This window comes from Schistocerca serialis, chromosome 1, assembly GCF_023864345.2.
Source record: "Schistocerca serialis cubense isolate TAMUIC-IGC-003099 chromosome 1, iqSchSeri2.2, whole genome shotgun sequence".
NCBI classification, from domain to species: domain Eukaryota; kingdom Metazoa; phylum Arthropoda; class Insecta; order Orthoptera; family Acrididae; genus Schistocerca; species Schistocerca serialis.
Window position 1 is genome coordinate 496,190,498 of NC_064638.1, and position 13,803 is coordinate 496,204,300.

A 13,803-nucleotide genomic window follows, 5' to 3' on the forward strand; every position below is an offset into this window, starting at 1 on the left:
GTTTGTAGAAACTTTTGATCTTAACTTATGGTGAAAGTACACGTTTTATTGGCTCAGTTTTTCGCTTTTCCCGATTGTGGTCAACTCTGGAAACTCTGATAATTATCACTCTCTGTTTTCCATTTATGAACTGTTTCAAATGGTTATACCTTGAAAAAGAATGACAATAGAGCATATATGTAAATGTTTTATAATCAGAATGTTCCATAAACTTCTACTAGCTAGAGTTTTGCTGAAGAAAGAATTCCTTATTAATATTCCATATTTCTCGATGGATTTCACAGATATAAATGGTCAGACGACTGTAGTGTAATATCAGCAGAAGCAGAAAATGGTGTAACAGGAGTAGGAGTCGTTGTGAATAGGAAGGTAGGGAAGAGAGAGTGACTTCCTGTGAACTGTTCAGTGATGCGGTTGTTCCAGTCAGAATCGACAGCAAACTATCACCGACAACAATAGTTCAGGTATACACGCCGACGCCGCAAGCAGAAAATGAAGAGACAGACAAAGTATATGAGGGTAACGAACAGGTAATTCACTACAAAAAGAGAGATGAAAATTTACTAGGAATGCGGTTGTGAGGGAAGAATTCCAAGACAGGATTACGGAACAATATGGGTTTAGTAATAGAAATGAGAGAGGAAGAAGATTCTGTTCTGCAATAAATTTCAGCTAGTAATGTTGAATGGAATGAACAGTCTAATGAGAACAGACTATGGATTTAGAGTAAATCGAATACAGAAGCGAGTAACGAGAAATAGCAGAAATGAGAATACCGAGAAACTTAACATCACAGTTGGGTATCACTGTTTGCACGAGGATAAGGAAAATAACCCGTGATAAACGGAGCAAGCAGGACCTGAAAAGGACACTAGCGCTGGCAAATGCAGCACTTGTAGCCAAAAGAATTCTGCTAGTATCAAACATAGGCGTTGAGAAAGAAATTTCTGAGGATGCATACTTGGAGCACAGCATTGTGTGGTAGTGAAACTCGGAGTATGGAAAACGGGAACAGAAGAGAGTCGATGCGTTTGAGACGTGGTGCTACAGAAGAATTTTGAACATTAGGTGGACCAATAAGGTAAGAAATGATGAGGTTCTCCGCAGAATCGTCGAGGAATAGAACGGACGGAGAGGGGACGAGATGATGAAGGCATCAGGGAAGGACTTCCATGGTGCTGGAGGGAGCTGTAGAAGGTAAAAACTGTGGAGGAAGACAGAGATTGGAATACACCCAGAAAATGATTGAGGACGTATGTTGCAAGCGCAACTCTGAGATGAAGAGGGTGGCGCAGGAGAGGAATTCGTGGCGGGCAGCATCAAACCAGCCAGAAGAATGATGACTAAAAAACGTTACACAGGCGGTCCCGAAAATAAGGAGAGCTGAATAAGTTTACCGAAGGGCTGTGGGTGGTGATAAATGTTATTATGGAAGAGAAATTATTGGATATCCATACGCTACGAACAGGCGATCCAAGGCAACGTTTACAAGGGCTGAACTACCCAGCAGGCGTCATCCGTGAAGGCTTGATGATGGAACGCCACAGTGGAGTGTGACATGCCGCTTAAGTTGGCTGGCACGCTTAGCTGTTTGTCCTGGTAACTAGTTGCGACAAGTTACTGAACCAGCTACGAATGGATAGTCAGCGCTTACTCAGCAGCATAGCCTTTACTAAAACTTGCCGTATGACACCTTAGCCCTGTTACATAGATCACGTTGTCGATATTGGGGGATCCTCTACGAAAGCACACCATACGCTTTCGATGGATAGCAGAATATTGGCCTGGAGATACCAAAATCTATGTGAATAGTGAGCGAATCGCTAGAAAGTGTTTGGAGACGAGTAGTTTTAATATGAAATTCATGACCAGGGTTCTTACAATGGAGAGGGGAAATTGATTGCCTGTATATGTCTCTACGAGCTCCTATTATATTAACATCGCCTCTAGGGAACTGTCGCGAGGAACTGAAGAATATTCGACGTTTTCGACATGAAATCTATCGGAAGTTTTTCTAGTGATTTTATACTGATATACGCTGTCTACTTTCGAACAGCTGCCTCTTAAGATTTTTCATAATTTCCGTAACTCGCTATAAACAGTCTAACAAGTCACCCACCAATCGCACTACGCTGTGAATATATTAAAGCTGGCCGCGTGTGAGACTCACAGGCATTTGTCGTGCATCATTGTAGGTTATTTAAGAGATTTTAGGTCTTGATTTGAATACATTTTGTAGTAAATATACGCCTTTGTACCTATTTTTTTAAGTAAAGCTTTTTGAAAAGACAAGTTAAGTTTTTAGGAAATAACTCGTGTTATTTTGAAATTACGATACTCGTGATCGAGGTCTAAATTTTTCCGAGTGATAACTTTTGTGAAAGTTTGTCAGAAGTCCTTGTTTGATTATATTTTGCAGTGAATACACCCATTAGTGCCTGTTACTGCCAGACGAGTGAAGACTTTACATTTTACAGTGATGTTTTACGAAATATCTCGTGTTCATTTTGAATTTCCAGTGCTTCCGATCTAAGCTTAATTTACCACGCAGTCGTAAGCACACTGGGTTCGCATTAGGGAGGACAATTGTTCAAACCCGCGTCCGGCCCTCCTGATTTAAGATTTCCATGACTTCTCTAAATCGCTTCAGGCAAATGCCGGGATGGTTCCTTTGAAAGGGTACGGCCGACTTCCTTCCCCATCCGTCCCTAATACGATGTGACCGATGACCTTGCTGTTTGGTCCCCTCCTTCAAGTCAACCAACCAACTTAATTTACGAGCTATAGATTCAGAATAATTTAGTCAAAAGTGCTTTCTACATTATATGCTTTAAGTGAACGCTAATTCATTCCACTGTGATACTATACCGAAACTTTTAAAGAAAAGGGATCAAACGAGTTTTTACATTTTTACCGTTTTTTACAACTGTCAACTCTACTGAGCACGTAAATGTTGCACATTCCCGCACATTTACACAATATAGTACACATGAGGTTTCTTAATTCTTTCAGTCTTCCTTTCAAAATATTTACCTATGCGTGGGGGTATGGGAATTGTTATACGGTATGGGGAATGAGATGTACTGTGTACCTTGTGGGAAATAATTTTATGGGGGAGAACGGGTACAGTACGGAGGTCACTGGGAATGCCTGAGAAGTTCTCTCCTGGAACTGCATGATATATCGTAGGAATAATTTGACTAATGAACAAGGAGGGAAAATCTGTGCCCATCAGGCACATTTGGAGGCAACAAGAAAAGAGCTGCTATGGATTATGGAGACAGGGAGGTGGAGGATGACTGGGAACTGGGAAGTGGCAAAATAGTTGATGAAGAACAGGACTCGGTCTGAGAGTTTCGTTGTGTATACAAGAAGTAGGCATCAGCAGCTATCAGAGTTACAGGAAGTGTCGAGGTACCTCAGGCAGAAGGTGTAGGAAATATGCAGCAGACTCCATCAGTTATCAGGAAGATTACCAGAATGAAAAATGTTAGGAAGAAAAAAAGCACCGATGCTAGGAATTAAGGCGAGACGTGAGCCCGCAATTGAAGGAAATGCTTGGGCCAGAGTACCAGGCCACCAACGTTTTTAACCCTGGTGCATCAGTAACTCAAGTGATAGAGGACTGAGGGTTTTTATGTAAGGATTCAACAAGGGTAGATAAAGTAATGGTAATGGGTGGGGCAAGAAACTGGGAATATGATATGAGTGTTAACCTACACAGGATAGCATGAAAATTTCTTTTATAATTTGCCAACTTCTATAAATTACGTTTCACTTGTCTACAAACCGAGAGTAGCCTTTGTTGTCGTATCTGCGCCCACTGGTCGATTTTCTGTATATTCGCTCCTGATTCTGCTATACTACTTCATCTTGGCTAAGATCTTTCCGCCTAGAGTGGGCTCAGCCAGTGGAGATTGAGGGCACTGTTACGGAGCATGACTGTCAAGTTTGAACGGGAAGAAAGACTTCCTCTTCGTTCTATTCCGTTCGAGCCTGTTATGAAGTGATGGTGTGTTTTTGCTTGTGTGTGATATGGAGTGTTGATGAGAAAAGCCGCACTGAATGGTACTGAGAAAGGTGGAGAACGATGTATGAAACCAGCATACGCTTTGTTTCATGAAATGACGCTGGGAATTATACACATCATTTCTCGACGCGTTTGCTCTGGAGCACAAGGTGATGTTTTTTATACACGTGAACTTGGTGAGGCTTATTGGAAAGGTAATATTTCAGGGTTATAAAGCAGAATGAATAGCAGGGTGGTTCTGGTTGTTAAAATTACTGTGGGACAGTTTCCATTCAGTTTGCACACGGTATTTGATCGTAATCGAGTCTAGCAAGCTGATATTTCATAGATATATTTGTTCGTCCGCTTTCCCTTCGGGAAGAGGACGTCTCACAAGTGTTTTGACAAGAGCTGGGTGACCTGCAGTGTGATATGAGCCTGAAGGAGCGCTTTCTTATGCGTAAAACTTTGAATGACTTTTACAGCTGTTTACCACAAGAGAAGTATCCTGTTTTGCACTAGCATGCGACCAAAGGCCTCTCAATGTTTGGTTCCACATATATTGGTGAGGGCTTTTTCTGCCTTTTAAAGCTTGCTGAACCTACATCTACGTCTACGTGATTACTCTGCTATCCACAATAAAGTGCCTAGCAGAGGGTTCAATGAACCACCTTCAAGCTGTCTCTCTACCGTTCCACTCTCTAACGGCACGCTGTGAAAACGAGTACTTAAATTTTTCTGTGCGAGCCCTGATTCCTCTTATTTTATCGTGATGATCATTTCTCCCTATGCAGGCGGGTGCCAACAGAATGCTTTAGTAATCGGACGAGAAAACGTGATTCAAATTTCATGAAAAGTTTCCGTCAAAATGAAAAACGCATTCATTTTAATGATTGCCACTCCAATTCACGTATCATGTCTGTGACACTATCTCCGCTACTTCGTGATAATACTAAACGAGCTGCCCCTCTTTGTATTTTTTCGATGTCATCTGTCAGTCTCACCTAATGCGGATCCGACACCGCACAGCAATACTGCAAAATAGGGCGCATAAACGTGCTGTAAGCAATCTCTTTAGTAGACCTGTTGCACCATCTAAGTGTTCTGCCAATGAATCACAGTCTTTGACTTGCTCAACCCACAACACTATCTATGTGATCGTTTCAATTTAGGTTATTTGTAATTGTAATCCCTAAGTATTTAGTTGAATTTAAAGCCTTCAGATTTGTGTGACTTGTCGCGTAATCGAAATTTAGCGGATTTCTTTTAGTAATCATGTGAATAACTTCAAACTTTTCTTTATTCAGGGTCAATTGCCACTTTTCGCACCATACAGATATCTTATCTCAATCCTTTTGCAATTAGTTTTAGTCATATGATGACTTTACAAGATGGTAAATGACAGCATCATCTGCAAACAATCTAAGATACCTATTCAGATTGTCTCCTGTGTTGTTAATACAGACTAGGAACAATAGAGGGCCTATAAGACTTATGTGGGGAACACCGGATATTACTTCTGTTTTACTCGATGTCTTTTCGTCTATTACTACGAACTGTGACCTTTCTGACAGGAAATCACGAATCCAGTCGCACGACTAAGGCGATGCTCTGTGGGTATGCTTTTCGTTAGAAGACGCTTGTGAGGAACGTTGTCGAAAGCCTTACCGAAATCTAAAAATATAGACTCAATTTGAGATCCCATGTCGATAGCACTTATTACTTCATTAGTATAAAGAGCTAGTTGTGTTTGGAAGAACGATATTTTCTGAATCAGTGCTGACTATGTGTCAATAAATCCTTTTCTTCGCGGTACTTCATAATGTTCGAATACAGTATATGTTCCAAAACCCTACTGCAAATCGACGCTAGTAATATGGGCCTGTAATTCAGCGGATTACTTCTGCTTCCCTTTTTGGGTATTGGTGTGACTTGAGCAATTTTCCAGTCTTGAGGTACGGATCTTTCTGTGAGCGAGCGGCTCTATATAGTTGCTAAATATGGAACTATTGTAACAGCATACTCTGAGAGGAACCTGACTGGTATACAATCTGGATCGGAGGCCTCGGCATTATTAAGTGATTTAAGCTGCTTTGTTACACCGAGGATATCTACTTCTATGTTTCTCACCTTGGCAGTTGTTCTTGGTTGGAATTCAGGAGTATTTTCTTCGTCTTCTTTGGTGAAGGAGTCTTGGAAAACCATTATTAATAACTCTGCTTTAGTGGCACTGTCATCAGTGACTTCACTGTTGTTATCGCGCAGTGAAAGTATTGAATGCGTCTTGCCATTGGTGTGCTTTTTGTACGATCAGAATCTCTTTGGGTTTTCTACCAGATTTCGAGATAGAATTTCGTTGTGGAAATTATTAAAGGCATCTCGCATTGAAGTACGCGCTATATTTAGAACTTCTACAAAACTTTTCCAGTACTGGGGATTTTGCGTTCTTTTAAATTCGGCACGCTTCTTTCACAGCTTCTGCAACAGCGATCTCACCCATTTGTGTACTATGGCGCATCAGTACCATTACCTATTACTTTATGTGGTATATATCAATTGCCGTTGATACGATCTCTTTGAAATCATTCCACATCTTTTCTAAGCTTACGTGATCAGATCGGAAGGAGTGGAGACTGTCTCTTAAAAAGGCGTTAAGAGCATTTTTATCAGATTTTTTAAATAGATGTACTTGGTGTTTCGTTTAGAGTATTCAGCCTAGCAGCAACTGCCTTGTTGTCACTAAACCCTGTATTCGTCACGTTACTCACTATTTGTCCAAGGTTATTTGTTGCTACACGTAGATGGACTTAGTAGCCTGCTGTTCCAGGACACCTGGACAGCTGCGTAGTCTCGCGTCACTTCGAGAATGTGTAGTAATAAAAATTGTTTTATGTTATGCAGTGACTTCATATCTCAAATCTTTTGTAGTATATCAAGCAGAGATTTGTGTCATTCTTGCACTAACGTCATACAGAGTGACTGATAGCTTGAAGTCAGCGTATATCGAATGTGGTTACATTTTAACACAAATTATTGGTTGAAGATAAACATGCATATAATTTCATTTACAGCTGAAACTACTCACTCTTCTTGGTTCAACAGATAGCGGTAGTAGTAAGGTTTCTGCACTGACCTCACCACTGTAGAGGTCGGAAGCGTAGAGCAGGTCGAAAGGCAGAGCTGCCAGCAGGTCCACGACGAACCAGCTCTTGAGGTAGTTGAGGGCGATGGAACGCGAGTTGGACACCACTTCTCCCTTGCGGTTCACGTATGTCGTCCGGAAGTTGAGGATGATGTCTGTGGAAAGAAGAGATTAACGGACGTAATTTTCTTACTCTTTAGAGTTGCCTAACTGTATCACACTTCATGAGATTTTGATTGCCATCACACATTAAATTAGTAGCGCCTGATACATATCGTCTCGGGAACAATGGCAATCGAGAATTTCGAGGTAAAAATGTGTACATTTATCACTGGTAATGGCTTCTTTGAAGATGTCATCTATCGTTCGAAATTGCTTGCTTACACCTGAAAACGATAACTGGCGATCTTGGAATCCAATGAACCAGTAGTTTTAGTGTGTAATGATGGTACACATCTTTACACAAGATGCACACATCTTCACACGAGATGAACCTGTCGACATAGTACTGGTTTACGAGATGCCGAGAAAATACTGTTGTTTTCCATGAAGAATACAAACTTCCTGGTCCTTCGTCACCCCTTTTATCTGACGGAATATTAAAGTTCCTCCCCGTCTTGTGCTGTGTAACCTTTGACTCGCGAAAGAGTCAATATGGATAAATATTTTTAATCAATATTTCAAGCAGAGCATGTTTCCTGAATAAACAGAAAGTTTGTGTTTCAAATGACAGTGCAGTACTACCCCTACATACTACATAAAATTTAAGAGAGCGACGGAAAAGTGGTCGATGAATTCTAATAATTTCATTTTGCTAAAAAGAGATGCCTGGTTTCAGGATAGAAGAATGTCTAATTCTCCCTTTAGAAGCCCTCAGCGCGTCCCCCTCCCACTCAGCCGTCGCCTCTCACATTTCTCCCACCCTCGCCTTGACCACCGAGATCGACTGCCATCGACCGCAGAATTTCGGAATAAGGAACATTTATTCGCGTTTTCAACAACCTTCGTCTGACGCATGTCGTTACCAGTGAGAATCTTTCTGCTGGACGTGTAATCGATCATCATGTGGATGAAGTACAAGAAATTCTCTGTTCGGTATAACATAGTTCACTTACATCTACACGAAGAACTTACTGCAAGTATCTGTGGTACACCTAGGCGAATTACACCTAGCGTAGCTTGTACCTTCCTTTTTTTGTCATAGGCGATTGAAACATTTGCATGGAAGCGATTCCGAAATTGTGTGTAGATAACAACCAATTTGTTAAATGTGCAGCCGACGCACTATCTCACCTCGCTGCTCGAGGCGACAAAATACACATACCTGTGTCTGTTTTACGTCACTCAAACTAACTTTCGCTTGAACCTACTACATGAGGTATGCCACCTTTTTAGTATATCTAATGTTCTAATATGATTTATTTGTGCAAGAAAAAGTCTTACCGCGCAATGTATCATTTATGTCTCACACATCATCGTAATACTCGCGCTATGAAAGATCCAATTTCCTAATTGTAATTTCTTTTAAATTTTTTTCTCGGCAGAAGGAATCGAGTATTTCGACCACTTGCAGAATTCTATGCTGCAGCCTTAATACAGTTCTCACAATATATATACCAGCGGGTTTAGTTTGTGTAGGTAATATGTATTTACAATTGGTTACACTTTAATTACAGTTCCGGCCGGTGAAACTGCAGCAGCGGGTAGGGTGGCAAATAAAGAAATTTTGTTTATTGCGCTTTGACATTATAGTAGGCAGAATATGTGAGTAAATCTTCAGGTGCTTTGTGGATGTATGAAGTAGCGTCTTTGACTAGTAATCGGGTTTGAATCCAGACAGTGCTTAAATTTAAATAAAAATCATTAGCGGCCGAAGATTTCTGGCATAAGCAGTCATCCTCGTTCTGCCAAAGGCCTAATGAAAGAGGGCGAAAGAGCGGAAAGGTGTATACGATACAGTCTTATTCTCTCGGTGGGAAACTGAAACTCCCCTCCCCCCCCCCCCCCAAAAAAAAAGCAGAAGAATCAGCTACGATCAACTGCTAGTGGGTGTAGAAGGAAATGGAAACCATTTCATTAATGACAGTTAATGTGTCTCCACAGGTCATGTGAGTGAAAAAGTGTTATGATGATCTCCCCACTGGAAAAAGGTTCTGGATGAGTCCCCTGTTATGGTCTCGGGGGATGTCCGTGAGAAACATTGAATAACCAACCAAAGAATAACATCCTACAAGCTGGAACGTGGAATATCAGAAGTCTGAATGTCGTAGATAAGATAGAAAATCTGAAAAGGGAAATGCAAAGATTCAGTCTAGATACAATGTAGGTCACTGAATTGAAATGGAAGGCAGACAGAGAATTCTGACCAGACGAAGGCAGAGTGACATCAACAGCAGCAAAAATGGTATTGCAGTACCGTTCGTTACGAACAGGAAGGTAGTGCAGAGAGTAAGTTACTGTGACCAGTTGAGTGAAAAGATTGTCCTCATCAGAATCGCCAGCAAACTATCTCTGGCAACCATAGATCAGGTGCACATAACGACGTCACAAGCAGAAGATGGAGGGAGGGAGGAAAGGAGAGAGAGAGAGAGAGAGAGAGAGAGAGAGAGAGAGAGAGAAAGAGAGAGAGAGGGATGGAGGAAGGGGGTGAAGAGAAAGTATACATTGATCCTGAACGGGTAACTGAGTATATAAGAGGAAATGCTAATATAATAACCACTGGAGATTGTAACAGAAGACGGAGAACATGAAGTCAGTAATGGGAATGAGAGATAAGAATGACTAATTGGATTCTGTAATAAATTACAGCTTCTGATAGCAAATACTCTATTCAAATACCACAGGAGAAGAAGATATACTTGAAAAAGGCCCGAGACAAGGGAAGATTCTAACTGCGTTACCTCATTGACAGAGGTTTCGATATCAGATCTTGATTGTAAGGCGTACGCATGAGCATATAACGAATCAGATCGCAACTTAATAGTGATGAAGAGTAGACTGAAATTTAAGAAAATCGACTCTAAGAATCAGTGTAGGAAGAAGTGGGATACTAAATTACTAAGTAAGGGTGAGACTGAAGTTTTCTAAGGCTGTAAGCAACTGCTATAATAATACCACACATTGCAGTTCAGTTGAACGGATATTTCTAAACAGGGCAATCTTAGGAGTTGGACTGACTGACATTTGTACAAGGAAAGTAAGTTTCAAGAAATCTTCGGAAACAAATGAAATACTTCAGCTGAACGACTAATGAAGGAAGTACAAATAATAAAGAGAGGAATCATATAAATCACTTATGAATGTAATAAATACGAAGTGAAGGTAAGCCAAGGCACCGAAAACGTGAAGAAATCAATGAAGAATTGATCGTCGGAAGAACTGATTTAGCATACAGCAAAGTCATAATGACCTTTGGTGAAATTGAAAGCAGGTGTGTTGACATGTTAGAGTGCAATGGGAATCTAACTGTTAAATGTAAAGGAGAGGCCAGATAGTTGGAAGGAGTGCATTCAAAGCCTCTGCGAAGAAGAGGGCTTAACTGATGACGTGATATGAGCAGAAATGAGGGTCGATGTGGAAGAAATTGGGAAGCAGTATTAGAGACAGAGTTTAACAGAGCTTTGCAGGACTTGCGATCAAATACGGCAGCTGGGATAGATAACATTCTTTTACTATTTCTAAAGTCATTAGGGGAAGTGGCAATCAAATGACAGTTCAAGTTGTGTTATAGAATCTACGAGACTGGATACTGGAGACTATGTATTTCTGTATCTGGTAATTTTCCTGAATTATAGTTTTTGTGGGGGGTTGCTGCTGCACTACGGACTTTTTAAGTCGGTGTTGACGTCTGTTGATCTGTGATTCATGTCCATAAGGTAGAACGACAGCCGTTGCTTTTTAGTGGTCATCTGTGTTCTGTGTATCTGATATTGAAGTTTCTGCTTGTCTGTCCTGTATAAACTGGTTGTCAGTCATGACATATCAGTTGCTAAATACCATATTTGTTGTGTTTGTCTATTTTTGTCCTTAGATTCTATGTACCGAGTTATCTGTTCTGTAGACGTTATTATATAACATTTTTTGAGTGTTTTGCCTGTCTTGCAGGGTACGTTGTTGTAAGTGAGTGTGTACCATTTGCTTGTTGTTGTGGTGATTTCTCTTCACGTGTACTTGTTTGTATGTTCAGCGTGTCTGTGTTTGTGTGTTGATGATTTTGAGTTGTAGGTGGTCCCTTTATTATTTTTTTTTAATTTTGTGATTCAGTTTGTCTACAGCCTATAGCCATTTGGTTAATTGTCTGTAATTAATATTTGTAGTTGTCGTCAATGAGAAGAGTTTTATTCACTCTGTGAACCATGTGTTGGAAACCGGTTTGTTCATACGTAATCGGGTGAATTGAGTTTAATTGTGTGTCGGTGTACTGATAATGGTGCGTTTCCTGAATATGGAGAATTGGTGTCGATTGTTAAGTCTGTTTAACAGACTCAAGAGCTTGTAAGGATGTTTCATGGTAGGTTATTGGCGTTTATTGCGCCGGTTCCGAGATAAATGGGATTGCGCAAGCAAGCTTAAGCGGCCCGCCAGGGGCAGTGTCGCCAAAAGTGTTCTTCGTTTTGTTTCCTAAAACCGAACAAGAGAGCGGTAAAAAAATTGGACGTGAGGCGGTAGGAAGGATCAAACCGCATCCAAAGGCTAAGCTTCCTCGTGGACTGTCATCTACGGTACGAGAACATGTGACTCAAATAAAATGTATCAGGTGTACCTCTTGAATTTTGCGCGCAAAACGGCCTGATTAGCTAACTTCAATAATAATTAACTCGGAAACGGCGCAATATACCTAACTTTTTTCTTAAAAATTAATTCTCAGCACAACCTACCCCGAAACAGGCTTAGAAGCCTTTTGACCACCTTGTAGGTGTACTTATGGTCTGTAGGTGGGCGAAACCTCGAAATGCATCTTGGCTAAACAGTTTAAAAGCGTGTCTGGTTGCTGTACTTTAAGTTATTCAATCCGTAACCGTAGTGTTATCAAGAATATGTGTCAACTGTCTTTTCATTTGCCTGATTAGAGGACTTGAGAGAATATAGCTGACATCTATTAATTTTCATCCCTGTTAATGAATATTTTGCGTTATTCATATTACCTATTTAGTGAACTACCTGTATCACAGAAACGATAACAGCAACACCACCAGAGGACGTCACTTACCCGTATTAGCCCTCCCGACTCATTTTATCACAAGACGCAATTCGGTCAAGATTTCATAAGACATAATTTGTAAATTATCTAATAGTTCATTTTAAATTATTCCAGTCCCTTTTCTTTTCATGTGAATTAAATACAAAGCTAATGATATTGAACGAAACAAGATCGAAACGCGTCGCAAAATACTAAATTGTAACAAAATAATGAAGGTAACTGGCAGCAGTGCAAAACAAATAATTTAACAGACTTCATCATGCTCATGTATGGTCAAATACAATTTTTATGATATACATGGAGAATAAGTTTTATAGTAGCTACCCACTGGAGTCTCCCAAATAACAATGTCGTACGATTTAACTCAGTTTCACTTTATACTGTTCGTTTGTAACTACTTTGAACTTTATGTAGAGATTACGCACATCGCGTGAAACTTGAACTTCATCGTTATGCTCTCCCATATTTCCTATTACACAGTCTGTGGAAGATGTGAGGCGAAGTTCTTATGCGTGACTCACCTTTCCGTCAGTCTGCACTTATTTCCGGCGACCACTGCATTACTGTGACTTCAACACTTGGCATCGCTATCTAATTTTGGAGTAATTTAAATTCAGATTCAGAACACTTATTCATCCGACCTGGGGAAAGAGAGGACGGAGAACAAATTTAAAGGTAATTGCGACAGGACTCTGTGAAACCTAATTAAACCGCAGAGATTGCAGTACGACGGGAATCTTCTTAGGATTATTGCTGCCGTGGTTGAATTAACTACTTTCTGTATGACAAGTGAAACGCGCGGAAACTCATCGCAATTTGGGCAAAGTTGAAATTATTTTGCACCAATAAAATGAGATGAAGTGGTAAGCTGAATAAATCTAAAAATAGCTGAGCTGACCACATATAAATGTAACATTGCAAATGGAAAAGTCATTTATTTAATGCAGACGTCAGTCTCTTTTTGCTAGCATTTATCCCATCGCAAAGCGTCCGATATTTTAATGATTTGGCGTATTTACTTTATTTTTAAATTTGTCGACGGATGCCCTTCCTCTTGCTGCAGTCGCTAGTTATCCTAATGAAGGGCACTCGTGTGCGCCGCCTTTTTGCGAATTTTATGAACATTGTTGTGTGTGTTGAAATTCTAGAAAACTTTTACGTGCCTTCTGGAGTATATTAATAAGTCTAGCAAAAACGTATGAAAAAGCGGTAAATTGTGACAATGCTTCTCAACATTGTTCTTACACCGCTTTTGTTGGAAGCTTCATATGAACACGACTTGCAGTAGTTAAGCGTCAGCCACTTGTACTGGTTGTAAAAGCTTAAGGTAGAAAGTACGTGCTTCCACCTCTCGCAAAATGAGGGTATGCTATGCGCCCAGGAACATTGCCAAACACGATCGTTTTGCTGGTCCAGGGTCGTAGTGTGGAGCGACAACGCTGCGTGGGCGTA

At 40.5% G+C, this 13,803-nt stretch overlaps 1 protein-coding gene across 1 annotated transcript in view; it reads right to left on the minus strand.

The window, feature by feature from the left end:
- Positions 1 to 13,803, minus strand: part of LOC126473985 (potassium voltage-gated channel subfamily H member 8) — a 493,833-nt gene that overhangs the window by 214,122 nt on the left and 265,908 nt on the right. Inside the window, exon 6 of the mRNA XM_050101374.1 lies at positions 7,143 to 7,306. Coding sequence (XP_049957331.1) covers positions 7,143 to 7,306 — 164 coding nt within the window. The remainder of the gene's footprint in view (positions 1 to 7,142; positions 7,307 to 13,803) is intronic.